The sequence below is a fragment of the Phyllobates terribilis genome, unplaced genomic scaffold (genome assembly GCF_046119375.1).
Source record: "Phyllobates terribilis strain yellow unplaced genomic scaffold, ASM4611937v1 Scaffold_1__5_contigs__length_1240528914, whole genome shotgun sequence".
Classification (NCBI taxonomy): Eukaryota; Metazoa; Chordata; class Amphibia; order Anura; family Dendrobatidae; genus Phyllobates; species Phyllobates terribilis.
Genome location: NW_027362761.1, coordinates 857818352 through 857832748, shown reverse-complemented (window position 1 = coordinate 857832748; position 14397 = coordinate 857818352). Strand labels below are relative to the sequence as shown.

Sequence of the window (14397 nt, the reverse complement as noted above, 5' to 3'; positions counted from 1 at the left end):
TTTGCCAATTCATAATTTTTCCTGATATCTCCTATTAGTGTGGTGGTTCCATCCGTATTCAGCTAAATTGGTTCCAAACACACTATATAGGACTAGATAGAGAAATTTTTTTTGTCTTGCAGCGCTAGTGCACAGTGCTCTGCGTCTGCACTGTTCAACGCTGTCTGCAAGGTCTGTGTGTGTGAGTGCAGCTCACCCTGTAGTGTGTGCTTCAGCCACGTCTGGTTGTAGTGCACTCAGTGTGTGTCACTGCCTCATACATTGTCCTTTTTTGCCCATTCATAATTTTTCCTGATTTCTCCTATTAGTGTGGTGGTTCCATCCGTATTCAGCTAAATTGGTTCCAAACACACTGTATAGGAGTAGTTAGAGGAGCCTTTCTGCAGCATTGTGCCCTGCAGCCCCAGCCAGATAAGTATTAGCCTATTTGTTGTAGCCTCATCTAGTGCATTGTAGGCTACCTTCCTACATTGTAATAGCTACAAAAAGTTTGTGATACTATCGGTATTACATCTTTGGGCACATCCAGTGTCTTTTTGTGACAAAAAAAAAATAAATAAAGTTCACCAAACACTCCACTTTACAGTTGTGTAGGCCACATTTGCTCAAATTAAAGTCTAGTCCATACTTTATAAAATTAGTGTTTCTTAAACCTGTTAGCAGCTGTTCAGGAATAAGCACACTAAGCCCTTAGTACTTTTCTGCCTATCTTTATCAGTCTACCAAGATGAAGAAGGCAGGGAGTAAGGCATGTGGTCGTGGTCGTGGGCGTGGAGTTTCTGCAGGGAGAGAACGTGAGGATTCTGTGCCTGCAGGGAGAGGACGTGGGGATTCTGTGCCTGCTGCTGGCACCAGTGACTCAGCATCCCCCAGTTTTACCAGGGAACAGTCCTTTATGCGCAGCTTTGCAGGAGCTAGCCGTACCCCACTGCTGCGGGAGGACCAAATTGAAGCCGTTGTGGGATGGATGGCAGCTAACGCATCGACTTCAATTAGTTCCAGATCCTCTCAGGTCCTGAGCACTGAAGAGCACCCATCTGTCTCTTCACCACCTGCCAAATTGCCCACGCAGTCAGAGAGCCCTGGACAGGAGCCATCTCTACTTCTGTTCTCTGAATCTCTTGGCTTGGAAAGAGGGGGCTAGCCAAGCAGAATTCGAGAATTTGAAGAAGAGGTAGTATGCAGTGATGCACAACGGTTTTGTCTCTCTGAATCTGAAGAGGCGGGTGGGCCAGTGCCTATGGTCAGCAGCACACCTCAGTACGCATCTGATGATGAGACTCAGGTGCCACTTTCTGGTGCGTACTGTGCTGTCGAGACTACCCAGGAGAAGCAGTTGTTTGAAGAGGGTGGTGTAGATGATGAGGTCCTTGACCCATCATGGCGTGAGGGACAGGAAGGTGGTGGGAGCAGCTCTGAGGAAGAGATTCCCCGAATGGCCCAAAAAGGAGGGAGAGGGAGGGGGCAGACTTGGTTGCCTGTAGCCTCCACTTCGGCACCCATTAGGAGCATGGCTCTTCCAAAATCCAAAGCGGGCGCTCCCAAGACTTGCAGTGCCTGGTCCTTTTTTGACACAGTTGCAGATGACATTTGCTTTGTCAAATGCAGGCTGTGTAATCAGAAGGTGAAAAGAGGGAAAAGTGTCAGCAACCTCAATACCACAAATATGTGGAAACATGTGCGGACCAAGCACGTGGTGGAGTTACAAAAACACACTGAAGACCTAGGCCAACCTACAGCGCCACCTACCACCTCTTCAGCTCGTGTTGTAGCCTCTTCCTCCAGCTCACACACAGCTGATTCGGCTTCCTCACAGGATCGCCATGGAAGAATCTCTGGCACTATTGTACAGAGACACAGTGTAATTCCACCCACAGCACCACTTTCCCTGTCATCCTCACACTCTCAGGCCAGTCTACAGCCATCGTTAGCACAGGCATGGGAGAAAAGGCGCCCATACTCGGCAAACCACCCCCGAGCACCGGCTCTGAATGCTGGCATTGCTAAACTACTGCCCCTTGAAATGCTATCATTCAGGCTGGTGGAGACTGACACCTTCCGTAACTTTATGGCATTGGCAGTCCCACAATACAACGTGCCCAGCCGCTTTTATTTCAGCAGGCAAGCCGACCCTGCCCTGCAACAGCATGTGGAGGGAAAAATTAAACATGCGCTACAAAACGCCGTCAGTAGCAACGTCCACCTGACCACCGATGCGTGGACCAGTAAGCATGGACAGGGACGATACCTTTCCCTCACTGCCCATTGGGTAAATGTTGTGGAGCCGGGTACAGATCTTGAGAGTGGCGCTGTACGTGTTCTGCCAACTACAAGGATTGCAGGAATCCAGTCTGTACACATTGACTCCTCCTCATACTCCAGTTCCTCTGAATCAGCGCTGCAGGAGCCGTCACGGTCTACCTCCACATCGACCCGTGAACGGTTACCTGTTATGATGACCGATATGAGCACAACCGTGGCCAAATGTCAACAGGCCGTATTAAAATTAATTTCTTTGGGGAATCAAAGCCACACAGCGCAGGAGCTCTGGAATGCCATCAAGCAGCAGAGCGACGTGTGGTTTGTGCCAGAGAATCTCCAGCCAATTACGTCTTCTGGAACATCGCAATCATATGTGACCTACCCACCAGGTGGAATTCAGCAGTAATGGAGTACCAGCTGCAGCTGGCGCAAACGAGTCACAGTGCGCGCCGTTCACACTTCACCACCACTGAGTGGGCCTCTATGAAGGACATTTGCCACATTTTGCGTGCCTTTGATTATTCCACGCGGATGGCGAGTGCAGATGATGCACCAGTCAGCATGACTATCCCCCTTATCTGCCTGCTTGAAAAAACACTGCAAGCACTAAGGGAGGAGGTTTTGGAAGAGGTGGAAGATGAGGAGTCACAAATGCCATCTGCTTCTATACAGTCTGCGCAACGTGGTTCCTCACAAAGGCCTAGGCAGGGGACACTTTGTGAGGAGGATGAGGAGGAGTCAATGGAGGAGGAAGACATCTGTCCAGAGGAGGGAGGTACACAATGCTCTAGTAGTCAGTATCTAGAGCGAGGGTGGGGTGATGCAGAGCAGGCAGAGATCATGCCTCAAGCAGGGGACAGCGTTTCTTGGCCAGTTGGCAGTCTGCAGCACATGGTTGATTTCATGCTGCAGTGCCTGAGAAACGACCGCCTCATCGCCCACCTTCTCAACACGGCTGATTATTGGGTGTCCACCCTCCTAGATCCTCGCTACCGGGACAACTTACAAAGCCTCATAACACCATTGAACCGGGAGCGTAAAATGCGGGAGTACCAAGACGAACTGGTGCATTCCACCATGTTCTCCATTCCAACAGAGAGCAGTGCTGCTAGTGCTTTACAAAGCAGCTCAGTGCGTCGAGGCAGTGGAGGAAGCTCTGCACAAAGAGGGAGCAGAAGCAGCGCCTCAGCACAAGGCAAGACCAGTATGGCCGAAATGTGGCAAAGTTTTGAGTCCTCGCCACCACAAATGTCTACACCATCACAGACGGCTCCAGTCAGCAGGAGGCAACGTTTCCGTCAGATGGTGAGAGACTACATGTCTTGCCCTCTCAGTGTACTCCCAGACGGCTCTTCTCCCTTCAAGTTTTGGGTCTGTAAGCTGGATACATGGCCAGAGCTTAGCCAGTATGCATTGGAGGTGCTAGCTTGCCCTGCTGCTAGTGTATTATCGGAACGCGTCTTTAGTGCCGCAGGTGGTGTACTAACAGACCGTCGCATGCGACTATCCTCTGATAACATTGACCGGCTTACTTTTCTCAAAATGAACAAGGCCTGGATCTCTCATGAATTTGCCAGTCCTCTTCCAGAATAAATAATTGGTTGGCAACAGTATCCAGGTCTCCTGTTGTGTTCATGTTTCTACCACCTGAACTGTAATCCCTGAGCTCCAACACCGCCAGTTGGCGCTCAGAAGTGCTGTTTGCACAGCCAACACTTGCTGCCGTGTTATTGGGGTTCAGTAACGTCAGCTGTTCCCCTGCTGTGCGGACGGCAATTTCTCTTGCTCTGTCCACATTCACACTACTACAGATTTTATAGTTGCTCCAATTACACCTCTGGCTCCTCTGTTTTCAGTATTATCCCTGAGCTCCAACACCGCCCGTTGGCGCTCGGAAGTGCCGTTTGCACAGTCAACACTTGCTGGCGTGTTATTGGGGTTCAGTAACGTCAGCTGTTCCCCTGCTGTGCGGACGGCAATTTCTCTTGCTCTGTCCACATTCACACTACTACAGATTTTAAAGTTGCTCCAATTACACCTCTGGCTCCTCTGTTTTCAGTATTATCCCTGAGCTCCAACACCGCCAGTTGGCGCTCGGAAGTGCCGTTTGCACAGTCAACACTTGCTGCTGTGTTATTGGGGTTCAGTAACGTCAGCTGTTCCCCTGCTGTGCGGATGGCAATTTCTCCTGCTCTGTCCACATTCTCACTACTACAGATTTTAAAGTTGCTCCAATTACACCTCTGGCTCCTCTGTTTTCAGTATTATCCCTGAGCTCCAACACCGCCAGTTGGCGCTCGGAAGTGCCGTTTGCACAGTCAACACTTGCTGGCGTGTTATTGGGGTTCAGTAACGTCAGCTGTTCCCCTGCTGTGCGGACGGCAATTTCTCTTGCTCTGTCCACATTCATACTACTACAGATTTTAAAGTTGCTCCAATTACACCTCTGGCTCCTCTGTTTTCAGTATTATCCCTGAGCTCCAACACCGCCACTTGGCGCTCGGAAGTGCCATTTGCACAGTCAACACTTGCTGGCGTGTTATTGGGGTTCAGTAACGTCAGCTGTTCCCCTGCTGTGCGGACGGCAAATTCTCCTGCTTTGTCCACATCCACTGTACTATTGATTTAAAACTTGCTCCAATTACACCTCTGGCTCCTCTGTTTTTAGTATTTACCCTGGGCTCCAATACCGCTAGTTGCTGCTCAGAAGTGCCGTCTGCACAGTCAACGCTTGCTCCAGTGTTATTGGGGTTCAGTAACGTCAGCTGATCCCCAGCTGTGTGTCCGGCATATTCTCCTGCTTTGTCCACATCCACTGTACTACTGATTTAAAACTTGCTCTAATTACACCTCTGGCTCCTCTGTTTTTAGTATTTACCCTGGGCTCCAATACCTCTAGTTGCTGCTCAGAAGTGCCGTCTGCACAGTCAACGCTTGCTTAAGTGTTATTGGGGTTCAGTAATGTCAGCTGATCCCCAGCTGTGTGTCTGACAATTTCTCCGGCTTTGTCCACATCGACTGTACTACTGATTTAAAACTTGCTCCAATTACACCTCTGGCTCCTCTGTTTTTAGTATTTACCCTGGGCTCCAATACCGCTAGTTGCTGTTCAGAAGTGCCGTCTGCACAGTCAACGCTTGCTCCAGTGTTATTGGGGTTCAGTAACGTTAGCTGATCCCCAATTGTGTGTCCGGCAAATTCTCCTGCTCTGTCCACATTCACACTACTACAGATTTTAAAGTTGCTCCAATTACGCCTCTGGCTCCACTCTGTTTTTAGTATTTACCCTGGGTTCCAGCACCACCAGCTGTTTCCCAGCAGTGTCTTTGGCACGGGTACTCCCTCCTGCCCAGCCTGGTTCCAGCAGGCCAACTGTTTCCGTGTAGTGTCAACGTCACTTTGCCTTCAATGCATTGTCCTGTCGTGTTGCGGTCGGGTTAGCCGACTCTACGGTGCCTGCAGTTTAGGTAACTCCTATGCGGGCTGCGGGATCTGGCAATGAAGGTTGGTTCCATAGTGCCAATAGGACAAGCACCCCCTGTAGGACTGTGGGTTTTGGTAACTGTGGCCGGCTCGCGGCCTTGCAAATTTTTTTTACATGGGTACCTTCTGCTACCCATCCGGGTTCCAGTACCATCAGCTGTTTCTCGGCAGTGCCTTAGGCTTAGGTGCCTCCTGCTCGGTATCCAAGTTCCACCAACGTCTGCTGGTCCTTGGTAGTGCTTTCTGGCACAGGTACCTCCTGCTTAGTAACCGAGTTCCAGTACCGTCAGCTGGTCTTCGGTAGTTCCATTGGCTCTTGTACCTTCTGCTACCCATCTGGGTTCCAGTACCGTCAGCTGGTCCTCGGTAGTTCCACTTGCTCTTGTACCTTCTACTACCCATCCGGGTTCCAGTACTGTCAGCTGGTTCTCGGCAGTGCCTTTGGCTTAGATGCCTCCTTCTCGGTATCCAAGTTCCACCAACGTCTGCTGGTCCTTGGTATTGCTTTCAGGCACAGGTACCTCCTGCTTAGTAACCGAGTTCCAGTACCGTCAGCTGGTCCTCGGTAGTTCCATTGGCTCTTGTACCTTCTGCTACCCATCCGGGTTCCAGTACCGTCAGCTGGTTCTCGGCAGTGTCTTTGGCATGGGTACTCCCTCCTGCCCAGCCTGGTTCCAGCACGCCAGCTGTTTCCGGGTAGTGTCAGCGTCACTTTGCCTCCAATGCGTTGTCCTGTCGTGTTGCGGTCCGGTTAGTCGACTCTATGGTGCCTGCAGTTTAGGTGACTCCTATGTGGGCTGCGGGATCTGGCAATGAAGACTGGTTCCATAGTGCCAATAGGACAAGCACCACCTGTAGGACTGTGGGTTTTGGTAACTGCGGCTGGCTCGCGGCCTTGCAAATTTTTTTTACATGGGTACCTTCTGCTACCCATCTGGGTTCCAGTACCGTCAGCTGTTTCTCGGCAGTGCCTTTGGCTTAGGTGCCTCCTGCTCGGTATCCAAGTTCCACCAACGTCTGCTGGTCCTTGGTAGTGCTTTCTGGCACAGGTACCTCCTGCTTAGTAACCGAGTTCTAGTACCGTCAGCTGGTCCTCGGTAGTTCCATTGGCTCTTGTACCTTCTGCTACCCATCCGGGTTCCAGTACCGTCAGCTGGTTCTCGGCAGTACCTTTGGCTTAGGTGCCTCCTGCTCGGTATCCAAGTTCCACCAATGTCTGCTGGTCCTTGGTAGTGCTTTCTGGCACAGGTACCTCCTGCTTAGTAACCGAGTTCCAGTACCGTCAGCTGGTCTTCGGTTGTTCCATTGGCTCTTGCACCTTCTGCTACCCATCCGGGTTCCAGTACCGTCAGCTGGTCCTCGGTAGTTCCATTTGCTCTTGTACCTTCTACTACCCATCCGGGTTCCAGTACCATCAGCTGGTCCTCGACAGTGCCTTTGGATTAGGTGCCTCCTTCTCGGTATCCAAGTTCCACCAACGTCTGCTGGTCCTTGGTAGTGCTTTCTGGCACAGGTACCTCCTGCTTAGTAACCGAGTTCCAGTACCGTCAGCTGGTCCTCGGTATTTCCATTGGCTCTTGTACCTTCTGCTACCCATCCGGGTTCCAGTACCATCAGCTGGTTCTCGGCAGTTCCTCAGCCTTCTTGTACCTTCTGCTACATTTCCAAGTTCAAGCTTTTTGAAATGGTTCTTGGTAATCACTCTGGATCTCCCTGACGATGACCCTGAAGACGAGGACCCTGAAGACCACCCCGATGAAGACGAGGACCCCGAAGACGAGGACCCTGAAGACCAACCCGAAGAAGACGAGGACCCCGAAGACGAGGACCCTGAAGACGACCCCGAAGAAGACGAGGACCCCGAAGACGATGACCCTGAACACGAGGACCCTGAAGACCACCCCGAAGAAGACGACGACCCTGAAGACGACGACCCTGAAGACGACGACCCTGAAGACGACGACCCTGAAGACGAGGACCACGAAGACGACGACCCCGAAGATGACGACCCTGAAAACCACCCCGAAGAAGACCAAGAAGATGACCCTGAAGAAGTTGACCAAGAGGACAAAGAAGAAGAAGACAACCACCAAGATACAGAAGAACAAGAGACAGAAAACCAAGAAGCAGAAGTACAAGAAGCTGCAGAACAAAAAGCGGAAGAACATTAAGCATAAGACTAAAAATCAGAGCAAAAGATAATATCTAAATTATAAGCAGAAGATGACTAAGCAGTGTATGGGGGTGAGTCCGTTCCTCCTCGTGGTGCCCCTGGAAAAGACCTGCTGCTGCAGGCCAAACTGAACGCGGACAAATCCTGTTGTAAATCTTTTGTGATGGGCAGAACGAAAGGTGTAATGATGAAACTTTTATAGATAACAACTACAGGAATGCCTGTCACAAATAAGAATATGATGAAGAAAAAGAATATGAAGAAGATGAAGAAGTAGAATATGAAGAATGTAGCGCTGGCGTCCCTGCCCTCTGCTAGGCAGGGACGCTGCTCCCCTCACCGCTCTGCTCCGTGCCCGGCGTCCTCTCCCCGCTCTGCTGTCAGCGCGCGCTCCTGCCCGGCGTCCTCTCCCCGCTCTGCTGTCAGCGCGCGCTCCGTCCCGGCGTCCTCCTCCTGCTCTGCTCTCGGCGCGCGCTCCTTCCCGGCCCCTGTGCTTAGGGCGCGCGCGCGCGCGCTCCCCTCCTCTTAAAGGGGCCGCGCGCGCCGCCCTAAAGAGTCCCCGGCCAATGGCCGGAGGACTTCATCATATAAAAGGCACCTCCTCCAAAATGGAGGTGCCCGAGCAATGTTGTTTGCACCTGTGTCTCACCTGTGCTTCAGCCCTCAGGTCCCGTTGCCAGTTACCTGCCAGTTACCTGCCAGTTACCTGCCTGATTCCTGCCTGAATACTTGTTACCTGTCTGCCAGTCTGAGGTCCGACGGTCTGCCTTACTACTCCTGTCAGTCTGTCTAAGGACCAGCCTGCCCGCTCACCTGGGAGCGCATATCAGCTACCTGCCTGCTTGCCTGAGGTCCGACGGTCTGCTTTACTACTCCGGTCAGTCTGTCTATGGACCAGCTTGCCCGCTCACCTGGGAGCGCTTCTCCGTTACCTGCCTGCTTGCCAGCCCGGAGGCTCCGTTGTCACGTGCTGTGACCACCAGCTATCTCAGAGACTCTTGCCCGCTCACCTGGGAGCGCATCTCCGTTACCTGCCTGCTTGCCAGCCCGGAGGTCCCGTTGTCACGTGCGGTGACCATCAACTATTCCAGAGACTCTTGCCCGCTCACCTGGGAGCGCTTCTCCGTTACCTACCTGCCTGCCAGCCCGGAGGGTCCGCCGTCACGTGCCGTGACCACCTGCTATTCCAGAGACTCTCGCTTGCTCACCTGGGAGCACACATCTACCACCTGCCTGCTAGCCTACCCGGAGGCTCTGCCATCACAGGTCGTACCTACCCGTTCACCCAGAGACTGCCCTGATCACTTGCCGTATCTCCCTGTCCATTCATCCAGAGACTGCCACCCGCTCCCTTACAAGGGCCGCCCCCTTGTATAGTAGCTCAGAGGTTCCGCCTCCCGGACCCGTTACAGTTTGCTCGGGCCATGGAACCCGGTGGCACCCAAGCTCCCTCGCTCTCGGACCTCTGTCTTGAACTGTCCCGTCAGAGGTCCCAACAGGAGACCATCCTGGGTCACCTGCGGAATGTTAATACTCGCCTGAACACTCTGTCTGATCCACCAACAACCTCCGCCAGTACCATGGTATCCTTTTCCGGACCCCGGCTCTCTGCACCTCCTCGCTTCGGAGGCGACTCCGTCCTGGCTCGGGGCTTCATAAATCAGTGCACCCTGCATTTTGAACTATTATCCCACCAGTTTAACTCCGACCGAGCCAAAATTGCCTTTATCATGTCCCATCTCACCGGGGAGGCCCTGGCCTGGCTAAATCCTCTATGGGAGAGAGGAGATCCCCTGGTGTCCGACTTGCCTGCCTTTCTCATGGCTTTCCGGAAAGCCTTCGACGAACCCGGACGGAGGACCTCATCCGCATCTTCTCTGCTTCGCCTCCGTCAGGGAAGCCTCACCGTGGGCCAATATGCCATACGGTTCCGTACCCTTGCCTCGGAGCTGGCCTGGGATAACGAAGCCCTGGTATCCGTCTTCTGGGAGGGTCTGTCCGGCCGTATTAAAGATGAACTTGCTGGTCGGGACATTCCTACCACTCTCGATGATCTAATAACCCTTGCCACCCGGATTGACCTACGGTTCCAGGAGCGTGCCAAAGAGGTCACCCGTGAGAGAAGGATTCCACGTCTAGCTCCTACTTTCCAGGAACCCGTCATTCCTTCCGTTTCTCCACAGGTACACTCTCCTGAGCCTATGCAGGTCGACCAGACCAAGATGGTCAAATCCCGTCAGGATTTCCGCCGTGCCGAGGGGAGCTGCTTCTACTGTGGCAGTAAGGAGCATCTGATCCGTGCCTGCCCGGAGAGGTCGGGAGAACGCCTGTATCTAGGTTCACTCAGAGGGGTCGATCTAGACAAAAATAAATCCTCTCCATCCCTGCTGTTGTCAGTCTCAATCATCTGCGGGGAGAATCGTTATTCCGAACTAGCCCAACTTGACTCTGGAGCAGCCGGAAATCTTATTTCACAGTCCCTGGTGGAGAAATTCCGCATCCCCACCAAACCTCTGGCTGTACCCTTGTCTGTTGTTGCCGTGGATGGGGGCCTCTTACCTCGCCCCATCCAATTCATCACCGAATCCATTACTCTGCAGGTGGGAATGCTGCATTCAGAGAGTATCTCCTTTCACGTTCTGCCTGGTCTCCCTCACGCCCTCTTGCTAGGTCTGCCTTGGCTCCAGAGACATGCACCCGTGCTTGACTGGCAAACCGGAGAAGTCCTTCACTGGGGACAGGCCTGTCATAAAACCTGCCTGGTTCCCGTCCATTCCGTCCGTCCCTCTCCTATCCCAGCTAATCTACCTGGACTTCCGTTTCCTTATTGGTCTAGTGCTGATGTCTTTGTTAAGGAGGAGGCAGAGACATCACCACCTCATAGACCATGTGACTGCCCCATCGATCCCGCCAGAGTAATGCAGGTGGCTCCCGTGAGTCTAAATTGTCTCCCTCCTGGTAAGACGTTCGTATCGGTACCTGATCGGGAGAGAATCCTACACTGGGGTCATTCGTCTAAACTAGCTGACCACGCCGGTCGGAAAAAGACCCTCCAGCTTATTACCCGACACTACTGGTGGCCTAACCTGCACAAGGATGTTATGGACTTTGTTTCTGCCTGTGTGTCCTGCGCCCGCAACAAAGTTCCGAGACACCTGTCGGCCGGCCGCCTTCTTCCTCTGCCAGTACCTGCTGCCCCCTGGCAGCATTTAGCGATGGACCCTCCTCAATTCCGTCCTGGGGATAAAGTCTGGCTCTCGTCCAAATATGTCCGACTCAAGATCCCTTCCTATAAGTTAGGGTCTCGGTTCATCGGCCCACTGGTGGTCATCGGTCAGATCAACCCGGTAACCTATAAATTGAAACTCCCGGCCAACTTACGGATCCCTAACTCCTTCCATGTATCTCTCCTCAAACCTGTGGTACTTAACTCTTTTTCTAAGTCTACAGGTACGCCTCCTGCTCTGGTTTCTGCTGAGGACAAGTTTGAGGTAGAGAACATTCTTGCCAGCAAAAGGGTAAGAGGAAAGACCTTTTTTCTGGTAGATTGGAGGGGGTTTGGTCCTGAGGAGAGAACGTGGGAGCCCCGGGAGAACATCCATGCCCCTCTCATCCTAGCTAAATTTCTGTCTGGCCTAAAAAAGGGGGGGCCTAAAGGGGGGGGTACTGTAGCGCTGGCGTCCCTGCCCTCTGCTAGGCAGGGACGCTGCTCCCCTCACCGCTCTGCTCCGTGCCCGGCGTCCTCTCCCCGCTCTGCTGTCAGCGCGCGCTCCTGCCCGGCGTCCTCTCCCCGCTCTGCTGTCAGCGCGCGCTCCGTCCCGGCGTCCTCCTCCTGCTCTGCTCTCGGCGCGCGCTCCTTCCCGGCCCCTGTGCTTAGGGCGCGCGCGCGCGCGCTCCCCTCCTCTTAAAGGGGCCGCGCGCGCCGCCCTAAAGAGTCCCCGGCCAATGGCCGGAGGACTTCATCATATAAAAGGCACCTCCTCCAAAATGGAGGTGCCCGAGCAATGTTGTTTGCACCTGTGTCTCACCTGTGCTTCAGCCCTCAGGTCCCGTTGCCAGTTACCTGCCAGTTACCTGCCAGTTACCTGCCAGTTACCTGCCTGATTCCTGCCTGAATACTTGTTACCTGTCTGCCAGTCTGAGGTCCGACGGTCTGCCTTACTACTCCTGTCAGTCTGTCTAAGGACCAGCCTGCCCGCTCACCTGGGAGCGCATATCAGCTACCTGCCTGCTTGCCTGAGGTCCGACGGTCTGCTTTACTACTCCGGTCAGTCTGTCTATGGACCAGCTTGCCCGCTCACCTGGGAGCGCTTCTCCGTTACCTGCCTGCTTGCCAGCCCGGAGGCTCCGTTGTCACGTGCTGTGACCACCAGCTATCTCAGAGACTCTTGCCCGCTCACCTGGGAGCGCATCTCCGTTACCTGCCTGCTTGCCAGCCCGGAGGTCCCGTTGTCACGTGCGGTGACCATCAACTATTCCAGAGACTCTTGCCCGCTCACCTGGGAGCGCTTCTCCGTTACCTACCTGCCTGCCAGCCCGGAGGGTCCGCCGTCACGTGCCGTGACCACCTGCTATTCCAGAGACTCTCGCTTGCTCACCTGGGAGCACACATCTACCACCTGCCTGCTAGCCTACCCGGAGGCTCTGCCATCACAGGTCGTACCTACCCGTTCACCCAGAGACTGCCCTGATCACTTGCCGTATCTCCCTGTCCATTCATCCAGAGACTGCCACCCGCTCCCTTACAAGGGCCGCCCCCTTGTATAGTAGCTCAGAGGTTCCGCCTCCCGGACCCGTTACAAAGAAGAATAATAGTTGAATAAGAAGAATATGAAGAATGTAAAAAAAAAGAATAATACGAAGAAGGTGAAGAAGAAGAAGATGATGAAGAAGGTGAAGAAGAAGTTGATGAAAAAGATGCTGATGCTGAGGATGATGAAGGAGAAAGTGTGGGAGAAGTAAAAAAGAAGGTGAAGAGAATGGAAGTATTGAAACATAAATATCTGACAAAATATAAAAATACTTAACATAGTCAATATTTCCGTAACTCAGAACGTCTTAAAAAAAAATATTAATTCCAGCTATTCCATTTATTGTGCTAAACCTCTATGCCTTTATTGTCTCCCCCACCTCCCCCAATACATTCTACATTATTCTTAGTTGTTTTCCTTCATGTAGAATTAACAAAATGGTTTATTTTCATTCCGATATTTCTGTCCCATTGACTTGCATTGGTTTCCGGTATCGGAATCGGCGATATCCGATACTTTTTGGGTATCGGTCCGATCCAATCCTATCCGATATTTCCCGATATCGGAAGGTATCGCTCAACACTAGTGATTAATCAATTTGTAAATTATGGCTAGAATTATAGATCAGGTTCTCATTTCTTACTTTTGCAGTATTTATAGCTGAGCCATATCCAGTAGAAAATCCACAGCCAATCAAACAGACTTTCTCCAGTGGAGCATCCTCATGTATTTTAGCGACATTAATATCATCCACTACAGTGTATTCCGTGAAAGTGCTAGTACCCGCAAAGTTGTGAATACCTATCCCTTTGCAGGTGAATCTGGTGGAGTTCTGCATTACGGAATTCTTTATGCTAAAGCTGAGTAAAATAGAAACAAAGTAAAAGGCATTAAAACTACAGCTTTGGCTAACAATGCTAGATTTAAATAGAGAAATTAAATATAAAAAATGGGGCATATGTCAGAAACAGGCACAGGAGCAAAAAAGAAAACACCATAACAACAAATTTATGGAAACAGCAGCATTTAGACCAGGTAAAAAAAACATTGTGTTGGTAAGTGACAGTATATTTTTAAAATGGTTATTTCCATCTTAGTAAGTGAGCCCCTATCTATAGACTAGATTATAATATGCATATCATTAACTAAGAGACTGACTGCAGGCACTTCAGCCAATCACAAAAACGTTGCTTTGAATTGAGCCACTAGAATAGAGCAGTGACCAATCAATTCATTTTCTATAGGACTGCTGGCGTTAGCTGATGTACTTGTCTGACTCCAGTAGTCTTATAGACATACATAAAAGTGGTGGCATACATGCACAGCCAGCGCTGCATTCTGATGGGGCATTTTAGAGCCCCATTCTCAGAATTGGGAAGGGTTTCAGAGGTTGGACTGCCAGCAATCAGCAAGTTGTCATCTATACTATGGGAAGCTAATAATTTCCAAAGATGTGAATAACCCTTTTATTATTTTAACTAGATGGTGGCCCAATTCTAAAGCATCGGGTATTCTAGCATATGTCTCCCGACCCTCCTTTATAATGCCCCATGCAGGAAGTCACATCCCCCGTATATAATACCCCATGCATATAATACCCCATGCAGGATGTCACATCCCCCGTATATAATACCCCATGCAGGATGTCACATCCCCCCTATATGATGCCCCATGCAGGAAGTCACATCCCACTATAGTGCCCCATGCAGGATGTCACATCCCCCCTAT

The 14397-nt window shown here is 51.7% G+C and overlaps 1 protein-coding gene across 2 annotated transcripts in view; it reads right to left on the bottom strand.

Annotated features, from left to right (window-relative positions):
- The window catches only part of LOC141153732 (alcohol dehydrogenase 1-like), a 107022-nt gene that overhangs the window by 51114 nt on the left and 41511 nt on the right, over positions 1-14397 (bottom strand). For both annotated transcript variants that reach the window (XM_073638819.1, XM_073638829.1), the window contains one exon: positions 13313-13529. In XM_073638819.1, the coding sequence (XP_073494920.1) occupies positions 13313-13529 (217 nt within the window). The remainder of the gene's footprint in view (positions 1-13312; positions 13530-14397) is intronic.